This window comes from Chelonoidis abingdonii, chromosome 6 (assembly GCF_003597395.2).
Source record: "Chelonoidis abingdonii isolate Lonesome George chromosome 6, CheloAbing_2.0, whole genome shotgun sequence".
Classification (NCBI taxonomy): domain Eukaryota; kingdom Metazoa; phylum Chordata; order Testudines; family Testudinidae; genus Chelonoidis; species Chelonoidis abingdonii.
In genome coordinates, this window is record NC_133774.1 from 63,604,741 (window position 1) to 63,631,386 (window position 26,646).

General features: G+C 41.6%; 2 protein-coding genes across 6 annotated transcripts in view; both read left to right on the forward strand.

Moving 5' to 3' along the window:
- LOC116835660 (endoplasmic reticulum aminopeptidase 2-like) overlaps window positions 1–7,409 on the forward strand; it is a 35,707-nt gene extending 28,298 nt beyond the window's left edge. For 3 of the 5 annotated variants that reach the window (XM_032798655.2, XM_032798657.2, XM_075067111.1), the window contains 4 exons: window positions 1,721–1,882; window positions 2,854–2,994; window positions 3,884–3,965; window positions 4,914–7,409. In XM_032798655.2, the coding sequence (XP_032654546.1) occupies window positions 1,721–1,882; window positions 2,854–2,994; window positions 3,884–3,965; window positions 4,914–5,057 (529 nt within the window). In that variant the 3' untranslated portion in view covers window positions 5,058–7,409. Of the gene's footprint in view, window positions 1–1,720; window positions 1,883–2,853; window positions 2,995–3,883; window positions 3,966–4,913 lie in introns of those variants that run through there. The other 2 variants (XM_032798658.2, XM_032798660.2) reach the window with 2 other exon arrangements.
- Window positions 7,410–19,969: 12,560 nt separating this feature from the next.
- The window catches only part of LNPEP (leucyl and cystinyl aminopeptidase), a 105,776-nt gene continuing 99,099 nt past the window's right edge, over window positions 19,970–26,646 (forward strand). The window contains exon 1 of the mRNA XM_032798694.2: window positions 19,970–20,550. Coding sequence (XP_032654585.1) covers window positions 20,532–20,550 — 19 coding nt within the window. The 5' untranslated portion in view covers window positions 19,970–20,531. The remainder of the gene's footprint in view (window positions 20,551–26,646) is intronic.

The window sequence follows — 26,646 nt, forward strand, 5'->3', positions numbered from 1 at the left end:
GTTGAAATAGGAAACTTTTTGTAATCTAGAATGGGAAAAAAATGTACTGAGTAATCTTTTTTCCTCTAGTAGAGGGGTCTCAAACACACGGCACATGGGCTGCATGTGGCCTGCGGAGTTATTTCCTGCAGCCCGCCATAGGCGCCAACTCCATTGCCAGCCAAGTTCCCCCTCATCTCCCGCCTTCCTCCCCTGATTGTGCTGCATCCCTGCTCCTCTGCCTACCTCCCAGCGCTTCCCACCACCAAATAGCTGTTTGGCGGCGCTTAGGACTTTCCAGGAGGAAGGGGGAGGAGCGGGGACGTGGCATGCTCAGGGGAGGAGGTGGAGAAGAGACCAGGCCGAGGCGGGGATTTGGGGAAGGGGTTGGAATGGGGGTGGGGAAGGGGTGGAAGAGGCAGGCCTCATGGAAGGAGTGGAGTGGGGGCAAGGCCGGGAGCAGGGCGGGGGCTTTTGTATGAAAAGGTTTCAGTGATGCAGCCCTCGGGCCAATGTACTAGTCCTCTTGTGGCCCTCGTGGTGATTTGAGTTTGAGACCCCTGCTCCAGTATGAGTGTGTGAGACTTACCAATATAGTATCAACAAATATGTTAGTTAGTATTAATTACTTTTCAGCTGCTTGCTCATTTCTACTGACTTAGCTCACTGTGCTTTCTCTCCTGCTTTTTCAGTGCAGTCTGGGCCTCTGGATTATTTGTTTGTCCTGATTTGAAAGAGCCACATATCCATATAGCTAAAAGAAAATCAAAGTTTAGGGCTTGGCTGTAACTCTTCAGGTCAGTCCTGCACTGGTGGAAGAGCAGAGATGCACCACATTAGTAACTCTACGAGGCACTGTCTGAGGCACAGTGCTTACTGGAGCTCCAGAGAAGGGGTCCACTGCAGCACCCTTTATAAGAGTGCACTGTACAAAGTTTAGCCTTCCTAGTTCCCTTGGACACAGCAGAGGGCCATGACCCCAACCCCTTCTTACCCACTTTGGAAAACAAAGTTCTGGCAGTGGCACTAGTCTCATGCATTCAGAAGTTTGAATGAGTGCAAGGTCTGCCATTGTTCCCAACTCCTGCATGGAGTTGCAGGAGAGAGGCTCATCATGCATTCTTCCTATCCCCTCTTGTACCTGGGGCTGAGTACAATCTTTTTCTTACCATGCTTGACTTTACTGCAGTAGGTGGGACAAAAAAATTCCACAGGCATTGTACCATGGTAAATATAACTACTAAATCTAACTCGGCAGGTACTATACACCTCCCAACACCACAGTAGGTGAGCACCATACACTATAAGAAGTTGTTAATGTGGATTTTTCGATTCATAAGGATATCCACTGTCACTTGCTTTATTGCTGGATATTAAAAATGGATAAGCCATAGGGAACATATTAGACTGGAGTAACCTAAAGAGGTGATACAAAATATACACATCGACCACCAATAGTCTTGTGTTCCTATCTTAATCCAGTTAAAGGTATCATTTAGTGCTTGTCTTTCCTTTCCTTCCCTATTCAGTTAAACACAGAAATAACACACTTTTTACAGTTGTGGTTTATTCTGCTGGTGGATATGCTAGAAATACCATAAATACTTGACAAAATTGTCATGAAATTTACTAGCCCAGGCAGAAAATTACTTCCACACCCCTGGTCTCCACAACGACTGGTGATCTTGAAAAAAGTCATTTGACCCTCCTTCTTTTTCCCTTTCTTTGTTTGATGCCACAGCCTTCCAGCGGATGTTCTGAAGACAGTCTACTCAGTTGGAGCACAGAAAATAGCAGGGTGGAATTATCTACTGAAGCAGTATAGCCTCTCGATGTCAGGTGCAGAAAAGAACAAAATTCTCTATGCTTTGACAACCAGCAAGGACTGTGAAAAACTGACAAAGTAAGAATTCTTTTTGCTCAATTATTAAATACAAAACAATACCAAGGTCCTTCACCAACGTGCTATGGAATCATGAGAATCTCAGCAGCAGTGGGAAACACATTGAAAATGTGGAACTGTATTTTTTTTTATTTACTTCATCACTTTCCTAAATAATTATTGATGAGATGCTACCCTAAGGGATTTTGGCCTGATGTTGATAATGATATATGAAAGGCCATTAGAAAGAAGCTCTTGAGATACTATGTATACAGTACATGCAACAAAGAAATTCAAATCCTTTGAAGTGTATTTCTGTTCTGAAAAGTGACCATGTAAGAATTGTTCTCAGTTAAGAGATGTATTTCCTGTTTGTATTCAGTCAGGTCTGAGTACATAGTGACTAAAACAAGTGTGTGTTAGCATTCCAGAGCCCATACTGCTCCAGCAGAGTGAGCTGGATTCTATTCTGGCTTGCATATCATCAACAAAATTACAGAATGCAGAATGTTTAGTGTGGATGAATAGCCAGAAAGACTCCACTAGGATTTTCAGATACCACTCTGGGTTTGCAGGGTTGGCAATTCAAATATATCATTTTATTTTGTTAATTGAGAAGATTTGAGCAGGATGTTATTGAGCAACCAACAGTCCTCTTACTAAATAGAGGAACCTCATTTTACGTGATGATTAGGGGCCCTACCATGTTAGGTTTTATGCCGAAGCCCCTATTGAAATCAATTGCCTACAAGTCAATAGTACAGTAATTCCTATAATGTGAAAAAGTTGTAGTAGCACCACTGAGTTAACTTGAAAATTGATATTTAAAACACTGAACTGTCATCCTGAACATTATTTTCCATACTATTTTATATTTAGTCCCTATGTTTGAATGTCAAAAGGAAATGTGCATTAAGTAGTGGTCTAGCAGTACCTCCTAGAAGCTGAGTAGAAACAAGCTGAAGCTGACTGATCTGTTTTAATTTGTACAGGTTAATTGAGCTGGGCATGGAAGGTGAGGTTATCAAAACTCAGGACCTAGCAGCTCTTCTTCATGCTGTTGCCAGAAATCCTGAGGGACAGGGGCTTGCTTGGAATTTTGTCAGAAAAAACTGGAACAAACTTCTTAAAAAGTTGGTATTTGGTTATCTACTTTAGCCACATTGGTGGCAAATCCTGACAAGTAAGAGTGTAAAGAGGGATAAGTTATTCCACTAGAGAAGACACTTACTTTATTTTTTTATATAACGTACATTTATGGAAGGGGGCCCCAAAAGCATTAGTTTCTATCACTAGATCTAAAGAAGAAACCCTGAAGGTCCCGGGGACAATTTAATGAGCACAGGAGTGGTTGTCTTTCTTCATTAGAGAGGAAGCAAGTGCCCTGCGCTTCACCATGGGGTACAGGATCCATGCTTGCAGGGTGCTGCTAGAAACTGACTAGAAACAAGCTGAAACTGACTAGTCTATTTTTACTGTCCCTCTGGGAGAAATGGAGAGAAGTTCAAACAACAGAACTACTGTCTAATTTGCTTTTCAGTATAAAATGCTTTCAGTTTGATAGTCTACAGTGGCTATAAATCCATATCGCTAAGGATATATGTTTTATAAAATATTTTTTAATTTGATAGTGTAACTTCATAAGAACAAAGATGCTGCCATACTGGGTCAGATCAGATCCATCTTGCCTAGTGTCCTGTCTCTGACAGTGGCCCATACCAGAGCTTCATTAAGAAAATAGAGAACAGGGCAGTTATGGAGTCAACCACTCCTGTCTTCCACTTCTGATTTCTGTTAGAGGTTTAAGGTTGCCTCTGAGCAAGGGGTTAACTCTCTGATAATTTTGGCTAATAGCCATTGATGGACCTATCCTCCATGAACATATCTGGTTCTTTAACTAAAAAATATTCACATACTAGAAAGAGACTAGTTAAGAAATTCGGTACTGATACAAGGTCCAGTTCAGATATTGGTATAGTATATTCTTTATATTACTGTATAGTTTTTCTTTCTTGTTTACAGATTTGAATTAGCCTCTTTTTCTATAAGAACTATTATTGTTGGCACTACATCTCACTTTTCGTCCAAAGACAAGCTAGAAGAGGTTTGTGACTTTCTATTAATACTTATTGGTAATTTATAGTCTCATATTTCTTAAGCTAACAAATAAAAATGCTTAGCTGCCCAGAACAGCCCTCATGAGAAAATGCTCTTTCACAGTTACAATGATGAAAAGGAAAGTTATGTTCAAGCTGAAAGTCCATTTAATAGCTTGACAAAAATGCGAGCAGTCATTCCAAAGTAACTTATCGATGAGACTTGCGTATATTATGTGTTACATTTTAGTGTCCAGAAAAAGTGTTCGATCTCTTGTTGTATTATACACATTTCTTTTCTGTGCACACTGGAAGAGATTTATTCTTTGGCTATTCATGTAATTACCAGTATTGTAGTCTATATATTTTGGTTCCACGTGGGGAAAAAACATGTTCAGTTCATTGCATAACCACATATATGATTAAGGAGCCAATGCTTGAGGTTGTTGCATAGGCATGAGGGAGGCATTGCATGCTCCTTGCTACAAAGACTATCTTAAAAAACAGCCGCAACAACAATAAATGGATGACAGTTGGGTGTGGGGGGAGGAGGGAGGAAGGATATAACATCCAATCCATGGCCTCAATTCCACAGCAAGGACCATCTGAGTTCCCGTGCCCAAGCAAAACCCTGCCGAAGTCATGGGGCTCTGTGTGGTTGAAGGAAAGGTATCAAGTGGTGAATGGTCAACATATTTCAGTTCATTTTTAATAGACATATATATATATATATATATATATATTTTAGTATTAACAATTAATTTTTATTCTTTGGAGAGTATTTGGCTGAAGGTGGGAGAGGATTTGTGGGACAGCATAGTGCATGTCACCTGAGTTTTGAAGGAGCCACTATCAGGATGATTAATTCCAGCAGGTGTTTAAATGCAGCCAGAAATTAACCCGACATTTCTGCAAAAAATAACCCCCAAGGCATTAATGATTATCCTGTCTTCTAGGTGAAACACTTCTTTAGGTCTCTGGAGGACCAAGGATCACAGCTAAAAATCACTGAAGTTGTACTGGAAACAATAACAAAAAATATTAGATGGCTGAAGAGGAATCTCAACAGTCTAAGGAACTGGCTGCTAAATAATCTTTAAACCACACTGCAAAGCAGAGAGGATTTCAGTTTGATTAACTGTTCCCTTTCACTCCCCACTATGGTGATGCATATTTGGGGAGTTTGCCAATATAGATATGTTGACAACCTCAAATATGTACAGAACGTTTTTTACTGATCCAGAACTGGCTAAAGAAGGAGGATCTATTGTGAAGTCTGTGAACTGTTTCAATAATTTGTCACAATGTAATGCTGTACATATCCGTCTGATGATAGGTGCATGGGTACAAAGATAGAGTACAGAATTTTTCCATGCCTTTTTGTCTTACTGTTTGTTGGAATTATTATTGTGTTTTTTTTTGGTTTCTGGCCACAGGAGACATGAATAACCCACTTACTAATAGCTTCTCTCTTGTTAGGTTTAGGTTGAATTATTTAATCAGAAAGGGTGAGGAATTTAGAACAAACAAGACACTTCCTCCAGACAGAGAGGCAGCATAATCTAGTGGCTAATATGCTTGACCAGGAATTCAGAGACTGGAGTTCTATTAGTGAGTCTACTACCTGCTGCAAGTCTTTGGACTAGTTGCATCATGTGTGTGCCCTCACCCTGCCCCAGTCTCATGTCTTTTTTGTCTATTTAGATTGTAAACTCTTCGAGCCAAGACTGTCTTCCCTATATGTCTGTGCAGTGCCTAGCACAATGGGGCCCTCATCTCAGTTGGAGCCTGTAGGTGCCACTGCTATAATTAATATTAATAGATTATCTCCTGGGGAAAACAGTGTAGTTCTTCTACACGTGTTATCAGTTCAGCTCATCCCTAAGATGAGAGGGCAATTTTCTCCTTAGCTTCTTTGCTTGTATTCTCTTTTTCTGCACAACCTAAATAGCCAAGATGAACTGTGCTAAAGGTGTTTTTTTTTTCTCCTTCCATTTTTCTTATAGCTTGTTATCAAACAATATAAAAGCACCAAAAGCAAACCTGGGAGTTCAAGAATAAGTAGTGTGGTACTTCAGACAAGTAGTGTAGTACTATAGAGAGCTTCTGACTAATACATTGCTTTAAAAGTATTTTACTAACAAAAGGTCCATTTCCTAAGAGGCTGGGGTTTATGGTGAAGTGTACTTGTGGCAATTTATTTATAAGATTGCAACAAATGAATGTATTGTTTAAAAGATTTTAATTGTGAACGAACTCAATTTTACTGTTGTAAAAGCATAATCTGTTGCCTCTGTTGTTAGATACCTTTCTGTCATACACAAAGAAATACTGTGGCCATGCAGCCAGATTTTCAGAAGTGGCCACTGATACTATGTACCTCCATTTGTGTGCCCAACTTGAGACATTATGTACCTGGTTTTCACAAGGTGCCTAAGCTCCAGAGCTCACAATGAAGTCAGCTTTGGGGGCAGGGAATGCCTGTATGTATATATAATACCCAGCATAATGGGATCCTGATTCTAATTGGGGTCTCTGGGCTGTTTTACAATTAATAAGTGCTGTTAATCTGCCACAGCAGCATTTGAGCCTTGGGCTGTTACTTCTTTTCCTAAAACAGCTTCTGTTTGCCACATTCTATATACACTGTTGGTAATATTTGTTCTTTCATTTGGGAATCTGAAAAAGCTACAAATTCTAATGAATTAAACTTCACAACACCCCTGGGATGTGGGGCAGGGAAGCATAGAATATCATCAACTCACTTCTCCCACACAGTGAAATGCACTCTTTGCTTGTGGGAAGCTGTCCCCAGTCAGTCTCATTTTGGTCACTGTCAGATTGTCTAGTGAAATAGTATATTATAGTAATAGTTACTGACAGTGGCCCATCACCACTGAATTAATGTTTGTCCATTGCTTTATTCATTTCACACCGCACAGCCTTTCTATGTTATATCATCCTACAGGTCCAATTTGTAGAATAACATAAGTTGGAGAAGATATGAGGATCTCAGATTCAAAACAAGACGGAGTTCACTGACAGCATTACAATTGCCTACTCTTAGTCTTGTTGCATCATTGCCTTCGTGTCTGAGACTAGGCTGGATATTTAGGCTTGATGTGGGAATGACATGCGTTTTATGTCATGTTTCATCAGTCATCTAATTTACATTGTTACTGGCCTTTCTAGAGATAGTAAATGGAGCCTACACATATTCTGTAGTTTAAATTTACTATCCTAAATGTTACATCCACAAAAAGATGAATTGGCTCTCAGAAGTTGTTAGGCACATCTTTTACACACAGAATGACCAATCAGCCAATGAGAGTTTGTTCTCATGATACTGTATTTCTGCCTTGTGTTTTGCTATTGACTGTTGTCACCCTTTTCCTGCAAAGGAGAGTGATGAGGGAGGAGACCTGGAATAAAGCCAAATTCCAATGCTTTCAGCTTGCCTGTGGTTTTTTCCTAATTTGCCTTAGACTCTCAAATTCTGTTACTCCTGACACACCATTATTGGCTAACAGAAAAAAAAAATCTTTCCTCCTGGCATACTTAACAAAATCTGGAAACTGTTGATGCTCATATGTGCAACAACTGGAAGGAGAGCAGATGGGTAGAGCTGTGTGAAATAATCTCATTGATTCTCAAACCCACTTACACTTACCCTCGTTTATACATTTTGAGGTGCCTACAAACCTTAGCCTGTGCTCACAAAAGTTCACGAATATGATGCCCAACAGATGGGAAACCTACCCATCCCATTCCCTTGAGTGCCGCCTCATCTTTCTCCTAAACTGATGCTTTTCCGCCTAGGAATCATACAATGGGGTTTATGAAACCTCTTTCCTAGCATGGGGATGCTAAAGCTTATGAAGCTTCTCTCAGTAATTTGCAGCAGAACTAGCTGGTGGGAGTGGCTGCTCCTATTCTAGCCGAGTGGGTGGGCTGCTATATATTAATGCCACCCACAATCATGTGCTATCATTTAGTAGTCATTTGAGTCTATTATTAAATTGTGAGCCTGTTGGAGTGTATATTTTGTCTTTGTTTGCCTGTGAAGCATTATCTTCACCAAGAGCTTGATATAAAATAATGATAAATTTCATCATAAATCCATGTTTGCTGATATCAATAAATAGTGAATGTAAAGTAGAGATCATGTTTATTAACTTTTATATGAAAGATTACACACAAACTTTAATATGTTTTTCCATTTAGAGATGCATTTTTTTCCAGTGGTAATGACACAGGAAAAGGGTCTGATGAACTAAACAATTCACGCATTGGCCCTTTCTATCATGAACAATAAAGCTGTCAAAGTATTATCAGCAAAAAACAATGACCAAAAATAAAATCACAGTGCTTTCATTTTTAAAAATAAGTTATTAGCCACCATATCACTTGTCTTAATCCTCGTGCTACAGTGTGGAATAAAACAATTCAAGAGAGAGAAAGCATCAGCTTTACTTTCCCCAGGTATTAATGATACTCTGAGTTCCACTATGGTATTTCAACCACTGCATGAGACAACCGTCTGATCACTTGCTGGATAATATGATGAAAGATGGTGAGGTCCCAGGAGGAATCTAATGCGGTGTGTCACCAGGGGGCTCAAGCATGCAAGCAGGGCCAAGCTGCTACCAAACACAGGACTCTCAGCATCTAATCCTGGTCTGTATGCATGCTCTGTAAAAGATCTCTTTCCTGCAACTTTGCATATGTGCTGCATATGTGCTGCATCACTTCTTACTAATGTCACATGCTGCACTAGTTAAGACTAAACAATTCCTTTTTGTTCTTTATAGGCACCCAAAGCTATTTATTCTGGTTCGGGTATTTCTGTTCCCCCATTACTGTAGTGTCTGAGCACCTCACAACACCCCTGTGAGGTAAGGAAGTACTATTATTGTCCTGAGACATATAGTGGCTAGGTGACTTGCCCAAGGTTATGCAGGAAGCCTGTGACAGAGCAGGGACTTGAACCTGAGTCTTCCATGGCCTAAGGTAGTGCAAAACCATTGGGCCATTTTTCCTGGGTAAACCAGCTTCAACAATTTTAAGAACAATTAATAATATTTCTATGGCATCTCCCAGCCTCCCAAAGTATATCCTAATTAAAATGAATTCAGTATCCCAAACCAGGATAAAATAGCACTCTTCTTAAAGTACATGCACATATTTCATAAAAAATGATAGTATTGGTGAAATACAATGCAGTACCAATATAAAAGAGTGGAGGGGACATGCTGCTTGATTGGTTTGATTAGTTTAAAATTCTTCCTATTTGTGTTTCCCCCATAAACTGTAGCTGTGTTAGAGCAGCTGGGACATGCTTAAGCTAAAAAGTAATGGTTATGTAAGTCAGGTGATTTCAGCTTCCTTCAAGAAACTGACCCAAAGATCCTGAGCTATTGGGTCCTCCCTACAAGATGGTTCTGAGCAGCAAACATTCCTGATGCTCCTGCTGCATCTTGGCACCTCTCACAGTGGTAGGTCCTAAGATTGAGGCACACAGTATAACAAGAACCTTTCATAAGAACGGCTGTACCGGGTCAGACCAAAGGTCCATCTAGCCCGGTATCTGTCTACCGACAGTGGCCAATGCCAGGTGCCCCAGAGGGAGTGAAGCTAACAGGCAATGATCAAGTGATCTCTCTTCTGCCATCCATCTGCATCCTCTGATGAACAGAGGCTAGGGACACCATTCTTTACACTTCCTGGCTAATAGCCATTTATGGACTTAGCCACCATGAATTTATCCAGTTCCCTTTTAAACATTGTTATACGTCTAGCCTTCAATAATCTCCTCAGGTAAGGAGTTCACAAGTTGACTGTGTTCTGTGTGAAGAAGAACTTCCTTTTATTTTTTTAAACCTGCTACCTATTAATTTTCATTTGGTGACCCCTAGTTCTTGTATTATGGATAAGTAAATAACTTTTCCTTATCCACTTTCTCTACATCACTCATGATTTTATATACCTTATCATATCCCCCCTTAGTGTCCTCTTTCCAAGCCTTAAGAGGCTAGCCTCTTTAATTTCTCCTCATATGGGACCCACTCCAAACCCATAACATTTTAGTTGTCTTCTCTGACCTTTATAATGCCAGTATATCTTTTTTTGAGATGAAAGACCACATTCATATGCAGTATTTGAGATGCAGGAGCCCCATAGATTTATATAGGGATGTCTTCAGAGAACTATCCCGATGACTCCAAGATCTTTTTCCTGATTCGCTGTAGCTAAATTAGCCCCCATCATATTGTATTATAGTTGGGTATTTTTTCGAATGTCCATTACTTTACATTTAATCCACATGAAATTTCATTTGCCATTTTGTTGCCTGATACTTAGTTTTTGTAGATCTTTTTTGAAGTTCTCCATAATCTGCTTTGGTCTTAACTATCTTGAGTAGTTTAGTATCAATCTGCAAACTTTGCCACCTCACTTTTTACCTCTTTTCTCCAGATCATTTATGATACGAGTTGAATAAGATTGGTCCTAGGACTGACCTCTTGGGGAACACACTAATTAACCCCTCTCCATTCTGAGAATTTACCATTAATTCTCTTCGTTCCCTGTCTTTTAACCCAGTTCTCAATCCATTGAAAGGCACCTTCCTTTTATCCCATGAAAGCTTAATTTACCGTAAGAGCCTTTGGTGAGGACCTTGTCAAAGGCTTTCTGGAAAATCTAAGTACACTATGTCCACTGGTTCCCGCCCTTGTCCAACATGTTTGGTTCGACGCCTTCAAAGAACTCTAATAGGTTTAGTAAGACAGCAATTCCCTTTCAGAAACCATGTTGCACTATTGCTTCAATATTTATGTTTTCTATGTGTCTGACAATTTTTATTCTTAACCTATTGTGTTTGACTAAATTTGGCCCGGGTACTGACGTTAGAACTTACCGGTCTGTAATTGCCAGGATCAACCTCTAAAAGCCCTTTTTAAAATTATTGGCGGTTATATTAGCTAACTTTCCAGTCACTGGATACCGTAAAGCCGATTTAAAGACAGGTTACAAACCGTAGTTAATAGTTTGCAACTTCACATTTGAGTTCTTTCAGAACTCTTGGGTGAATGCCATCTGGTCCCAGTGACTTGTTAATGTTGAGTTTATCAATTAATTCCAAAACCTCCTCTAGTGACACTTCAATCTGTGACATAAATGCTGGGAGTGGTGAAATAGGTCTCAAGCGGGCAAAGAGAAGGAAACAACAGATGTTTGAGAAAACAGAAGTCTAGAATGTCAACACAGAGTATCCAGAGTTGGTCAGTTTTATTAGTCTGTTTTTCTTTTCTTCTCTTGTTCAAAGATTACAAAGTCACAAAGGATCACTCTGTTTATCTAGTCTGACCTCCTGCACAGCACAAGCCAAGGAATGTCCCCAAAATAATTTCTGGGGCATATTTCTTAGAAAAAATCCAATCTTGATTTAAAAATTGTCAGTGATGGAGAATCCACCATGACCCTTGGTCAATTTTTCCCATGGTTAATTACTCTTATCAAAAATTCACACCTTATTTCCAGGCTGAATTTGTTTAGCTTTAGCTTCCAGCCATTGGATCCTGTTATACCTTTCTCTGCTAGTTTGAAGAGCCCATTATTGAATATTTGTTCCCCATGTAGATACCCATAGACCCTTTAACCTTCTCTTTGTTAAGCTATTTGAGTTCATCACTATAAGAAATGTTTCCTAATCCTTTAATCATTTTTGTGGCTGTTCTCTTAACCTTCTCCAATTTATCAACATCCTTCTTGAGCTGTGGGCACCAGAACTGGACACAGTATTCCCATGGTCGTTACACCTGTGCCAAATATAGAGATAAAATAACCTCTCTTCTCCTACTTGAGATTCCCCTGCTTGTGCCCAGTTTACCAAACAAGCCACATCACTCTGGATCAGGACTTGTCATCTTCATTATTTACTGCTCCTTCAATTTTTGTCATTAGCCAACTATCATTGTTTGTTTTATGTTTTCTTCCAGCTCAGTGATAAATAAATGTTAAATAGTATAGAGTCACAAACTGATCCCTGCAGGACCCTATTCGAAACACATCACTTGATGTCAAGTCCCCGTTTACAATTACATCAGCCTAGTTTTTATTTCCTTATTGTGATACACTTGCCAAAGAAAAAAAGTGTACAATGCTTTTAAGATTCATTTTAGAATATTAATCACCAGTGTAATAAGCATTGTATTTAAGCCCTTGATTTTGCATCACTAGGCCACATCCTCCAAATTGGCATAGCTCTTTTGACTTCCTCAGCAAATGTAGACTGTTGTAGCACCACTGATCTGCCCCCTTACTTGTCATGCTGAGTTTCATTTTCCTTTGGACTGTGTACAAAAATGTGGAGAAATCAAAACTTTATGCTCTACTCTGAGATTTAAACCACAGAGGGAGTGCACATGCCAGCACACCTTCGGCATGAATGTCCTCAGCCTCTATAATAGTGATCGCTGCCAGAGAACCAAAGAATGGAAACAACTGTACTGCCAATTATTTGCAAGTGTGTGCTATTGTTGTTATAACTAAATATGATCTGTTCAGTACAGACAGAGTACTCAGCACTGTACAACCCAGCACAGTTACCTGCTGGGTATAAGTAGGGAGAAATAGAGCCCCCCATTTTACAGTGGCTTGATTGGTTACAGTAGTAGAGTGAATGAGGACACATTCACCACAATTAGATTGGCAAAACACACATTTATACAAGGTTCTTGCTAGCAAAATGATAACACATTGTTCCCCTAATTAACGCAGGCACTACGTGATGAACAATTTTGTTCCATTTTTTTTAAATCAAAGCCAGGCTCTAATGCTTTATTACAGGGAGAATCCCAAAAATCTACTATTCCAGCAAACTCTGATAGCACCCTAATAACAAGAACCATGCATAGCTGTGGGGTTTGCAAACGTGGTTGTGGAGCTAGTGTACAGAAAGGCTTTGTTAGATCCATGACCAAGGCTGTAATGATTCCCTAACACAATTCTATAAATGAGATGTCCTCTCCATGCTACAGAACAAAAAACTGTGCTAGCACACACCCCGAACTATGCCAGACGACCATGCACTGGCACAATTAGACTTGCAGTGTAAATGGGCCTCTTGTTGCAGCAGCTGTGTCCAACCTCACTGCTAACAAAGAGTAGAGGCAAAAGGAGCACAAATGCTGGAGTGGTGTTTAAAATAGTGGTGACAGTTAAATGGTAAAACTGTTTTTCACCTTGATGATTTAAAAATCTAGCAGATTAATTTTACTGTTTAGCTAGAGATAACTGCACTTTTCCTAAATGGCCTGACCTGGACATTGTACAATTCTTTATTTGCTTTCTTATAGGATTAGTTTCTGAAGGAACGCTGCCAATGCATGGCAGATGGATCACTCAGAGAGATTACTAGGAAGCCAGAAAATTCACAGCAGTGAAAAGACAAGACTGTTACTGTTAAATAGCACTTCTATACATAAAATGGGGCTGAAAAAGACTTGAGAGAGACACTTCAGATTTATGCTTCCAGATGCATTCCAGAGGTAGTGTTTCCACAGGGAAGTGGGGGTCTTTTCTCCTTCCATGGTTCAGTTTGCCTTCATTGCTGCTCTGGGATGACACACAGGTCAGTTTAGCACATTTTAACGGACACTGCTATGATGTGTGGATTGGTTGTATCATGATCCTGTGCTGCTGAATATATGATGTGCCTTGAAACTACATCTTCACAGCAGCAAGAGCACCGTAGTCTGCTATGTTATTACAAAGAACAGGTGTGGGCATTCCCAAGAGATACTGTAATGTCTCTATTAAAATGTACATAGCACAGTAATACAATACATCTTTCTTTTTAAAATGCACTGGTTTTTAATAATGTTATGTACTTGTTCTTTTCTGCTCATCTGTCCAACAAACAGCAAAGATTTCTGGCTGAGACTTGTTTCAAAGTCTCATGCAGCTTGAGCAAAATTTGAGCTTTCAATACTGAGGATTTCAGAGGTATTACACCTCTACCCCGATATAACACTGTCCTCGGGAGCCAAAAAATCTTACCATGCTATAGGTGAAACCACATTATATCCAACTTGCTTTGATCCGCTGGAGTGCGCAGCCCCCTGGAGTGCTGTTTTACCACATTATATCCAAACTTGTGTTATATTGGTCACGTTATATCGGGGTAGAGGTGTATCATTGTACTCTATGACAGAAACCCTATACATTTTACTTATGGTATATTAAACATCCATTTTGTGGTAGTGAATAGAGGGCAATCAGGTTGGGGCTCCATTGCATGAGGTGCAGTACAAACTTGCTCAAGATAAGCCATCTTCTTATCAGGTTTTAGGTATAATGCTAAAATACTTTTTTTATACAAGACTTAAATTACTAACATTACTAGATTCTGATATACTAGCACAAACAAGAATACTCAGCTGATGGAATGAGCTCTAGTACAAACATGGTCAGCGACTCACTGGGAGATGCTGACCAAGTCACCACACCTCTTTTTCTCAGTTTCCCCATTTCTAAAAAAGGGACAATAATACTAATTTTCCTACCTCACAGGAAACTGTGAAGATCAGTTATTCTCTAAAGAGCTTTAAAAATGAAAATCTCTATGGACATGCTAAGTATTATGATGGCTATCAACCAGGGAAGTGCTTGCCTTCTTCAAAGAATGTGCTCATCCAACACTATGCTTGGGATTTTCAAAAGTGGACATTGATGCTGCAACTGCTCCTGTGAAGTCAGTGACAGTTGACATCAGTGGGGCAGAGTCAGGCCAACATTCAGTGCTTTTGTAAATCCCACTGTAGAATTACTTTTGCTAGAGTTTCCATTTGATAGAAGCCGCTATTTCAATAAACCAGTCCTTGGCTCCTGTGAGGTGAGGTGTTTTTTTTAAATTCTTCTTGGCTCGAAAATAATTTCTCTCAAGATTTCTAAGTTTTACTGTGAGGGAAAAAGGAAGAAATCACCTCCAGATGGCTGAAAATGATTGGGAAAGAAAGGCTAAAAACTCTTTGGAAAGCTCCAGAGTTAATGCTGCTGTTCCCCAATCTAAGGAGCAGCCTCATTCAGAATGTTTTTTTATTGCAGTTCTCTGCCCCCTAAAATGTTGGCAAGTCATTTATGTGTGCACTTAGGCAGATGTTGATAATGTAGGACAAGTCATTGCCAATACATGGATTTTAATGCTTGTTGGAACACAAATGAGATGTAAATGACTATTAATAGTTCAGAGATGAGTTACAAAAATCATGCTGAAAATATCCCAAGAGGAAGAGAAAATCTCTGGATTTAATTTCAAGACCTAGATGCTTTCATTATAGCTTATTTCTTTTTAGACATCAACAAAAATAGCAAGTAGCAGCATATACTGCCAAGTAGTCAACACTACAATGAAGTGTTTAATGTCCTAATTCTGTTGTGACTCATCCTCCTTAAAATACACCACAGCCACTTTCTTGACATATCATAGGTCATAAAAATTGAATGCCAGTTAATCCTTTTTATTTGCCGCCCAATTTTAAATGCCCTTTAAAATCACAAGCAATCTCCCTTTTCCTAAAGATTGTCACAATTTCTACGGCTTTACTTTTCAAACTGCTGTTAGGTCTCACGGTTGAGATCAGGGGTAAATTTTTCAAAAGTGCCTAAATGGTCTAGGAACCTGAGTCCTATTTCAAAATGGATTCAGGGTATGTCTACACTGCAATTAAACAGCCACGGCTGGCCTGAGTCAGCTGACTTGGGCTTGTGGGGCTTAGCTTAAGCTAAAACTGTAAAACTGTGGTGCAGACATTCAGGGTTGTGCTGGATCCAACGCTTTGGGACCTTTTCCCCATGCAGGGTCCCGGAGCTTGGACTCCAGCACAAACAGGTGTTTGATTGCAGTATTCCTATATCTTTATACACTAAGTCATAATGACAATTAGGCTTCTAAATCACTTAGGTGCTTTTGAAAATTTTACTCCATATTTTTAATAGAGTTTTTACAGGATTTTAAGTAAAATACACAGTTATATGATTAATCAAAAAACAAAGGGATGCAGATCCCAAGAAAGGAAAGAACTGAAAGTGGAATAACAAGAGAAAATAGGAAGTGAAGCAGAGAGAGGGTGATTCCTGGGCTGTTCAGTATGGGAGAGCAGGTTGTAGGGAAGTGTGACAGAGGTAAAATTATAATGTATAACAATGGCTTAATTATATAAAGCAGCTATTACTGTTGTGTAAGGATGTGACTGCAGACGTAAAAATAAAAAGGTCATTCTCCATGCTGGATGATGGGGCTCTGGGATGCAGGCCAGAACAGGCAGCAGCTCTGGTTTCTATGCTGTTAAAGTTATGTAGTATATGAATAAAACAATTTAACTGTTAAATACAAGCTCTCCTTGGGTTAATGAGAGAAACATATATCACTGATCATTCATGTCACAGAATAAACAGAACGGTTTGAGTCATGCCGAGGATCAAGGAGGTGCAGGTGGGTAATGGTATGCTGCTTGAGTCTGTCCAATTTGGCCACCAACATAATTTAGAAGAGCCCCAGGTCTGGAGCTGAGCTCCCTGGTACGCCTTAGGAAATCTGTGAAGAAAGTCCCTTCCCTGAAAAACTTTGGAGCTCTGAAGGCTGCCGAGCTAAAATGCCCTTAAACTGCATCACAGGGTAGCTTCCATATGCTGTACAAAGGGCCTAATCCAGATGCAACAGAAGTTAGCGGGAATCTTCCCATTGGGCCACTTCACATCTTACAGAAAAAAAAAAAGCAGCAGCATCTGAGTCATGCTTCCTTGAAAATGTTTGAAAGCTGGTATTTGAAGTTGAAACTTCTGAAGCTCTGTCAGAGGGGAGCCCCTGCTACACAACCCCCAGTTCCATATGAAGGTGACGGAGTCCCTCTCAGTGCGCCAGAAGTTGGTCCTGGCAGAAGTCACTAGAGTCGGAGACCTCCTGGACTACGACCACGGAGACTGGCTGGATCCCCTGACGCTCACTCAGTGCATGGGGCTCTCCAGGCCTTGCACTCCCCAGTGTGTACTTCAGAGGTGAGAGCCGCTTTGTTGCCCGCTGCTAGGGCCTACATTGACTGAGTCCTGCGAGGCCCCATCCACCCTCCACCCCAGACCTTTTCATCAGGCCCCTGCTCTGTGGACCCAACCGGCCCCCCCGCCCCTTCATCATGAGCCGGCTGCACAACTTGCAGCAGGTTCGTTTCCAGACTGTACCAAGGAAACATCTATACATGCTTGTGCTCCACACCCTTCACTTCCTCACACTCGCGTTCTGCCCTGATACAAAGTGGCGGGACCTCCTGCCACCTTTCGAGGGTGAGGCACCCTGCTGGGCCAGCCTATACTCTACCCTGGTCCCGAGGCCCACCAGGGATATCAGTTGGCGGCTCCTTCACAGGGCCGTGAACATGGGAGTGTATTTGGCACGGTTTACCCGTCCCAGACACCTGCCCCTTTTGCCGTGTGAGGGAGACCCTGTCGCACATTTACCTGGAGTGCATCAGGTTGCAGCCCCTATTCCAGCTCCTCTTAGATTTTTGGTTGCACTTTTCCCCTCACCTTCTTATTTATGCACTCCCTATCTGTGGCCCCACGAAGTCACAGGACCTCCTAGTCAACCTCCTCCTGGCCCTGGCTAAAATGGCTATCTATAAAACCAGGGAGAGGAGGTTGGCCGATGGGGTCTCCTGTGACTGTGGGGCCTATTTCCAATCCTCCGTCCGTTCACACATCCAGGCAGAGTTCCTCTGGGTGGCGTCCACCGGCTCCCTTGATGCCTTTGAGGAGCAGTGGGCGCTGTCCGGGGTTCTCTGCTCGATGTCCCAGTCAGGTTCCCTTTGTTTAACCCTTTGACCACACTCCTGTTCCTTTTATTTCATTAATTGTCCCCTAGAATCACTTGGCTTCCAAGTCCTGTGGGTCCTCCCCTTAGGCTGGGAGGAGGTCTTTTAGCAGCGAGTGGGCTTCCGCCCTCCCACTTCCTGGTTCCCAATAGGAAGCTCTGTCAGGGGGATACTGGGTCTCAAGCATTATTAGGAAACAGCGTTCATTTTCTATTGTGCTACTATGAGGAAGGCAGTTAGCTATAAAGTTAGGACAGATCGAAGACTGCCAAATCAAGGTGAACATACCATACTGTTTCTCCTTGTTCCATGATAATCGCTACACTTTGTGTTAAAAACTACTGTTTTAAAAAAGTGGAATACTAAGCTTTATATGCTTTAAAATTTACTAATCATAGCAGAAAATTATGAGTTTAGTGATCCTAAAGGTTAGCATACTTTCAACAATCAAATATAACCATTTCTGGCTGCTTTTTAAATATATATATATATTAAGACTTTAAGCAGATTCAAGACAAGTTCCTGGTTATGTTTCAAATTATAATACAAAACTATGGCAACTGGAGTAAAGATCTGATATTGGACAGAATTTAACATCCATCAATTTTATTAATCACCTGTATTACTAGAACTAAGTCCAAAGACTATAAATAGTTTACAGTAAAGCAAAACGTCTATTGCTTAGATCCCTATAGGATTTGTCTTTTTAATATTCTAGAAATTGTAGTCTTATGAACAAAAAATTTAAGCACAATTAATTGATAGCTTTCTTGTTAGCCTTGTCCTAAACAAAACTGATATAGAAAGCATTACATTAAAAACTCTATCAGCCCAATTTGCCCAGCTATAAGTTAGTACCACCTGGAAATAATCACATGTTGCACCTGAGCAGTCTTCTTGGGAAATTGACTTCAATCAGACAATCCAGGTGCATAAAGTTCAGCATGCCCATAAAGGTGGACTAGATGGGGATTTCAGTTTGGATTTCCAGCAGGAGCTGTCTTAGAAGGATGCATTATTCTACCATCAGAACACAACAGGAGAAGGTGTTTCAAGTTTAATTGAGGAAGCTAGGATGGTGGAAGGACTGATAGAGCAACCAAGACAAAATTATTTGTAGTACAAGTCTGTGTGTAGTCTCCATTTGATATGGTGTAGCATCCCAACACTGTAGAGTCCGCTGCCCAGGAAATTAATGATTTAGTTTATTTATGTTTGGGTCAAGCAGGATAAGTACTTACACAGGAAACCTCCAGGGAGATTCCAGCTGTAAGAACAAATGGTGTTGCTGATTCAATAGTCAGGACAGAAACAGTGCCTGGTGTTACAGGGCCCCATGTTGCCAGAGGTAGCCTCTTTTGCATAGGATGTAACAATATATTGATAGTTTAAATTGCTTTTAGCACTTATTGAACTTTGTGCAAGATTAGGAGTTAGTGCTAATGTTAAATTCTAATTCTGGTAACTGAGTCTCCCAAGCAGTTTCACTTCCATAATATTGGATGTCCTTGACTTTCTCACTTTTGCTGACCCAACTGCTTAAGAATCATGTCAGCATTCAAAAATAATTTAGCTTGAATTAAAAAAAAAAGTGGGGCAAAAAAGCCTTTTCTGGTTCATGGATCTTTAGGATACCATGTCACATCTTCAAGCTTCCCCTGACCCCCATGAGGAGTGGGTGTTCCCTTCCCCCCATGACTTGAGAATCTTGGCTTTCATCACATGCCTTGAGAGAGAGCGCTTTAAGAAAAGAAACAGAGTGAGACTTGATTGAAATTGTGTGATGTGGAGATATTACTTCTGTCCCAAATGTTAAGTAGTTCCCATAGTGGTGTGTTGTACCCCAAAGCCTGCAGACATTTATGTCAATATCTTTGGAGCCAGTGGGACTGCTTTTGTGAGTAAAAGCTATGCACGTGCATCAGTGTTTATAGGTCCCTAGGGTATGCTGAAAGCTGCTATTCTCAGGAGTATTAAACACATTCTTGTAGGTGCTGGAAGTAGGGGTGCTCTTGCACCCCCTGGGTTTGAAGTGGTTTCCATCATATACAGGCGTTACAGCTTGGTTCAAAGGCTCCAGCCCCCCTGCTGGCGCTGCCCAAGGAAGAGGTGGTTGGCGTTCCTGGAGTGGCAGGCCACGCTTAGAGGGGTAGATCTGTTTCAGTGCCCCTGCACGCAGGCAGGAAAGGGAGAGCGGCTCCTTCAGGGCTGGGCGAGGTTAAAGGCGCAGAGCTGCGGGCGAGCACAGCTGAGGCAGGAGAAACCAGCTGCCTCCTGCCCCTGGCAGCTTAGCTAGGCAGCAGCGGGAGGAGGAGCCGTGCGAAGCGGAGGCCCAGCCCAGGCGGGGGAAGCGAGGGCTCGGCTCGGAGCAGCAGAGAGGCCAGAGCAGAAAATGGTCGTTTGGGGCTTGGTGCAAAGGCGAAGCTGCTAGGAAGAGCCGGGCCGAGCTGGAGCCCTGTGCAAGGGGGCGGGGAGCTCCCCGCGCCGCGCAACCTGCTCAGCCTCCGGGGTCCAGCCACCCGGGCTGCAGCACTTGAGCCGCCGGCCGCAGTGACTCGTGCATGACCCACAGCAGCAGGACTGAGCGGAGCGCCCGCCCCGGCAGTATGCAGCAGGACTGAGGCGGCGCAGCGCGGTAGCCGCTGCTGCTCTGTGCCTCTTCGCTTCCTCCGTGCCTGGGCTCTGCTGGCTGAGGGATCCCGCAGGAAAATGGAGCCGTTCCCCCACGGTGAGTGGCGCCGCGGGCACTGGCCGCGCCCTGCTGCAAGCGGACTCCTCGCTGCAGTTTTGATGCTGGTGGCAGCTGCCCCGGCCCCGGGCGCGGCCCTGCCAGAGGGAGCCTCTGACTCCGTGCCTCTGCTCTGAGTGCGCAGGCCCCACAGGGCACGCTCAAGGTCAGGGGGCTCCGGGCGGGGGGAAGCACCCACCCAACGCATGCCCACAGCTCCTGCACCCCACCCTGCCCAGTGCCCTGGGGGTGCAGCAGAGCAGGGAGCCAGCTCAGCTGCAACACTGAAGACTCACTGAAGAAAGTTTGACAAGATGGGGGCGGTAATAGCTTTTCTTGGTCTGATGGAAGAGCTTACCTCGCCCACCTCCTCTCTAATATCCTGGGCCCACCACGGCTGCAGCACGGCAGGGAGGAAAGTGTTTTAGCTGGCAGGAATTCGCCTTGCGGCTGGTGGAAGGCAGCCTGGTCACTCATTCCCTGACCACCTCCTGTCCTGAAACACAAGCTGGTGTGGCCCAGTGAGCCTGGGTTAAAGGCTTCTTAAAAATGCTGCTAACAGATAATTGAAAATTGTAAACCCGCTCATGTGGGAGCACTTTTGCTGCAATTTTTTTCGTTTTAATTACAAGAGCACATGAGACCCAGATTCTTTGTTTCTGCGGAGTTCATGTGCTCTTGTTTATTTCCCATGCACTGTCGTAATCCTCTGAGGGACCTAACATACCCTTATCTGAGCTTCGCTGAGGTACACACAACAGGCAAATGCTCTTGCTCAGAAACGTGGCCCTCATCTTTACAGTCACTACTTGAATAGATAGTGGAGAATAGGCAAAGGGCAACTAAGGAACAAGATCCTATGTTTATGTAAATATCTTTGGTGATTGTCAGTGTCAACAGCCAATCAAAAATGAGGAAAGATTGACATAGGAAAACAAGGGCAGGTGCTCTCTTTCCTCCTCACCCCCAACCACACAACAGAGTGGCTCTCAAAACTATTTCCATGCAGCTTCAGCAGTACTGTGCATTTCCCTTTGCCTTTCGGATGAGACTCTGAAAGCATATAGGTAAGATTTGTATGTTCTTACCTTACAAAGGTGAGATTCAACTAGAGTTTCTGCATCCATTGTTAAAATACAATCATGTCTGGGGTGGAATGCAGCAGCTGTGTAAAAGCAACACTTCCCAACAGCTAAAGGCGGAACATGAAGTTGCCCAAACCATTTGAAACTGCAGGGAATTTGAAAGTAGAGGTCTAAAATAGAATTTGGACAGGACAGTGAGTGTAATATACTACTACTTATTAAAAATACTGAGAGGTTCTGAAGGACATGTGGTCAGGGTCTTGGTCAGTTAAGTTATACAAGTAAAAGAATTAAGAATGAAAGCTGAAACTCAGCCAGAATTCACTGCATTGTACTTGAGTTTCTCAGTGATCTGTCAAGCCATAAAGTAGTAACTGCTACAAAATTCAGAGAAATGCCTTTGTAGTGAAAACTGGACCTTTCTAGTCAACTTAATGAGATTTTTGTCATGCCAGTATTACCCTGGGTTTTCTCCAAAGAACCTCATGTTTGCTTGTTCAGATAAGAGTGGTGATAGTCTTAACTTTGTAAATGTTTTGACTTTTGAGATGGCTCTTTAAAGTTGGTTTAAGAAGCACTATTGCATTCATCACTAAATAAATTGAAGCTTGTTCAGTATAGGAGTCTTCCCAGGGTTTAGCAAGAATATAAACAAAGTAGGCAGTCACTTAGACTATATTAAGAACTTATTACGGTCAAAGAGTTTATATTCTGTGCTCTTTGTACATCTGGGAAAAGATTACATCTCTATGAGCAGAAACCTAGTTTGTGGGAAGTATTTTTAATAAAGGAAATGGCTTAAGATCTAGAAGTACATGCTCTTATGTTGGAGAATATGTGCCGCCATGTTAATAACCTCACTCCAAAAGCCTTTGGGGTCTGGGTTAATAGTATTTCACTGTCATGCAGGAGAGTAATGTTTGAATTCTGCTCTTTTCTCACCCAGGCTGCAGCAGAGAGGTCTGGTAGGCCCAGAAACACTGCTTAAAAGTGGTCTCTGCTGCTAATGGAGGAGTTGTGTTGGTGGTAGGGTTAACAACCCTCCAGGATTGACGTGGAGTCTCCAGGAATTAGAGTGTCACATGATGAAATCTTCAGGAATATGTCCAACCAAAATTGGCAATCCTAGTTGAAGGGGCTGGAAATAGAACCTTCTCCTTTCCTCCAGGAAACTAAAACACATACCTTTGGGTGAAGGGTGGTAGTCAGAGTGTATGGAGCAATCCTCCAGGTTAAAGACAAGCTGCAATGTCCTCCCACAAAAGGAAGCTACAGGGGATTTCCATGATAGTCAGGGTATAGGACGTTGAGACGTGTTGTTGGTCACACTCAAATAACTGGGAACATTCATACTGCTGGCTTTCTGAACAGAGAGTTAGTTTCTAGGGCTGGCAGTCTTACACCTTGTATGAGCATTGAATCATTTCAGCAAATAACATTATTTAAAAAACAATCACCCCCCCACCCTTTGGATCACTTTGCTTTTGTGCTCCGCTTAACAGAAAAAGAGAGAAAACTGACCAAATCCTGAGGACTGTGGGTTCTAGTCCACATGTTGTTTTATGCAAAACTCTCGTTGACGCTTAGGTGTATTATGTGACAGTTTTGTGTCAAGGATCATTTCCTCTTTCTTGACACCTAACCCTCCAGATAAGGGACCATGTAAGCATCCATGGGAACTCACATTGGCATAGCTACCTCTCTTGGGGGGTGAAAAATCCACACCCCTAAGAGACGTAGCTATGCTGATCCAACCCCAGCGTAGGTAGTGCTAGGTTGACCGCAGAATTCTTCCTTCGACCTAGCTACCACGTCTTGGGTATCTACTATCAAGATGGGTAGTGTCTGAACTGATGTGCTGTGGCACAGCACAGCTGCAGTGCTGAGGCTGCGCCTCTAGGATTTCAACTGTAGACAAACCGAAGGGCACAGTTTTTCTAGTCAACGTTTCTTTTGTGATGGGGAACAGTTCTTAAAATAAGAGGAAAACACAGGTTCCTGCCTCTAAATATGAACAATAGCCCTGATCCTGCAAATATTTTTGTCTATGCTTAACATTACTTGCCCAAGTAGTCACTTCAGTAGGTCAGTTCCTATGTGGAGTGTTAAGTGTGTGCATAAATACTTGAAGGCTATGGCTTTCTTTGTTTACAAAAAAAAGGTGTGGGTGTGTGTCTTTAAACCCTGGATCAAAACATATGTCCTGGTCCTCTGTGGGCAGTAAGGCCAGGGTTTGCCAGAACAAGTCATTACAAGATGAGGGCCTAAATAACTGAGTTTATAAATCCCTCGGTAATAGTGCCTGTTTGTTTTTTGTTCTTTAATAAGTAATTAAACACAGGAATCAATAGGAGACCCTTTTTACAACCTGACTACTCACAATCTAACCAAAACACACATGCTGGCTCAAAGGCCCGTACTGTTGTATAAGTTTCTGGTTTTTGTCTGTGACTGCAGTACTTCTGTAAATTTGGACTACAATTTAAGGGATAGTCCTAGAGGACTGGAGAAGGGTAAATACTGTGTTGACCTGGGAAATTATAGACCTGTCATCGTCACTTTAATATTAATTTGTTCCAGTATCTTTCCAAGTATTGAACAATCAGTTTGTAGGCACCTCTACAGTAATAGGATGATAAGCAATAGCCAGCATGGATTTATTGTTGGTTTGGTGTGATTTGTTCTTAACTTTCTCCTTTGAGGGGGTTACTGGCCACAGAGAGAAGAAAGCCATAGATGTGGCTTTTTTTCTTTCTTCTTTAAAGTAAGGCTTCTAACATGGTCCCACATGACATTCTCATAAAGTAGGGAAATGTGGCTTAGATTAAATAACTCTAAAATGGGTTTACAACTCATAACTACTTTTTAAATAGAGAGATTTTCAATGGCTTGCTATCAAACTGGGAGGGCATATCTAGCGGGATCTTGCAGGGATCTGTCCTGCGTCCAATACTCGTCGATATTTTTGTTTAATGATTTGGATAATGGAGTGAAGAGTAAGCTTATAAAATTGCCAGATGACACTAAGATGGGAGGGTTGCTAGCGCTTTGACTGATAGGATTAGAATTAATGATTACTGTGACGAATTTAGAGAATTTGTCTGAAATCAACCAAGATTAAATGCAATAAAGACAAGTGCAAAGTACTATTTAGAAAGGAAAAATCAAATGCACAAATACAAAATGAGGAGTAACTGGCTAAGCAGTATCACAGTTGGAAAGGATTGGGATTTATAGTGGATCACAAATTGAATATGAACCATCAATTTCATGCGGTTTTGGAAAAGGCTAATATCATTCTGGGATCTATAAACATGAGTATATGTAAGACACAGGAGATAATTGGCCTGCTCTACTCAGCACTGGTGAGGTCTCAGCTGGAGTCTTGTGGCACCTGCAACTGAACACACTTTAGGAAAGATGTGGACGAATTGGCAAGAGTCCAGAAGAGGGCAACCAAAATGATAAAGTATAGAAAAAAAACTGACCTATGGGGAAAGGTTAAATAAACTGGGCGTGTTCAGTCCTGACAAAAGAAAACTGAGAGGGGACCTGATAAGTCTTCAGATATGTTAAGGCTTGTCATAAGCAAGACTTTGATCTGTTGTTCTCCATGTCTGTCACGGGTAGGACAAGAAGTAATGGGCTTAATCTGCAGCAAGGGAGATGTGGGTGCGAAATCCTTATCGTTCAGGTGTTTTAAGAATATGGATGGCCTAGATGTACTGAACCCTGCCATAGTGCAGGGGCTGGACTTGGTGACCTCTGGATGGTCCCACTAGAAATTGATAGGATTACTTGAGAAGGTAAGTACTAGTCAAAGTGAGTAAGGGTGGCAGAACTTGGCCATATGACACATGTTCTATCGTTCTGTATGTTTCTTCATGATATTGCAAAATGTCTTGCAAGGTTTGTGTTTTTACTTTCAGTTTGAAGCGTCTGAGGAGGTTCTCTTTTCAACATTTCCTGTAAAATGTAGAAGGCATAAATAGATTGTTAAGGGTTTCCTTTTGAAAAGGAGGGGGGGAAAAATAGAAGTGGAGATATTTGCAATGTTTCTACACATCACTTGTTTGAAACAGATGAGTTGAAACAAGAAACAAATATCTAGAGAAAGAATAGCTTGTTGTTGAAATCTGCCAAAAAGCAGAAAGGATAAACCCTTTGATTTATGGTGTGCATTTTTTTGACAAAACAAATAAACTCAGAAATTAAGATTTAAATCTGATTAGAATAAATTGATGAGCAAAGTGAAATGAGTTGCAGACAGTAGAAATAAGCAAGTTTTGCTACTGAAATTTGTGTAGGAAAAATGTTGATTTGGTAATGGACTTATTTCAGCTGTTTTATGACTTCTAAAAATACTTCTGTTTGGGAACTGGTATTGTTAGATGTACAGAGTGTATTCTCGGTTGCAGGAGCATGCCCTTCATACAAATCCAAATCCACCCTTGCAACACTCTTATTCTTCTCTGTCAGCATTATGCACTGTCCTATTATGGATCAGAAGGGAGTCTACTTGTCAGCACCGTATCACTGAATCCTATAAAAGGTATGGATAAGATCTGTTAAATCAATTAGCCCATCATCCTGATTGTTCTCAGTAGTGTTGTGTTTGTGGTGGTTTGTGGTTTTTTTTTGGTGGTGGTTGTCCCAGCAGTGAGTGGTTCCACCACTTCCCTTGGGGAAACAATTCCAGAGTCTAATAGATCTCACTGTCAGAATAGCTTGCCTAATATTTTTCTTCTTAATTTCATCCCATTGTTGTTAGGTGTGCCACATTACTAAATAATCCCTTTCCACCAAAACACTTAAGGGGACATAGCTCTGCATTGTTTGTGTACTTCATTCTTTCTTTCCTCCAAAGTCCATATCCAACACCTTGTCCTTCCCCATCTCTTTTTAGCAATGAGGTACCCAGATCTGAACACAGTACTCCAGGTACAGACTCAGAGCCAGAATTTGGATAGATTATCCCCTCATTGCTCCATTGGTATATGGAGATCTAAAC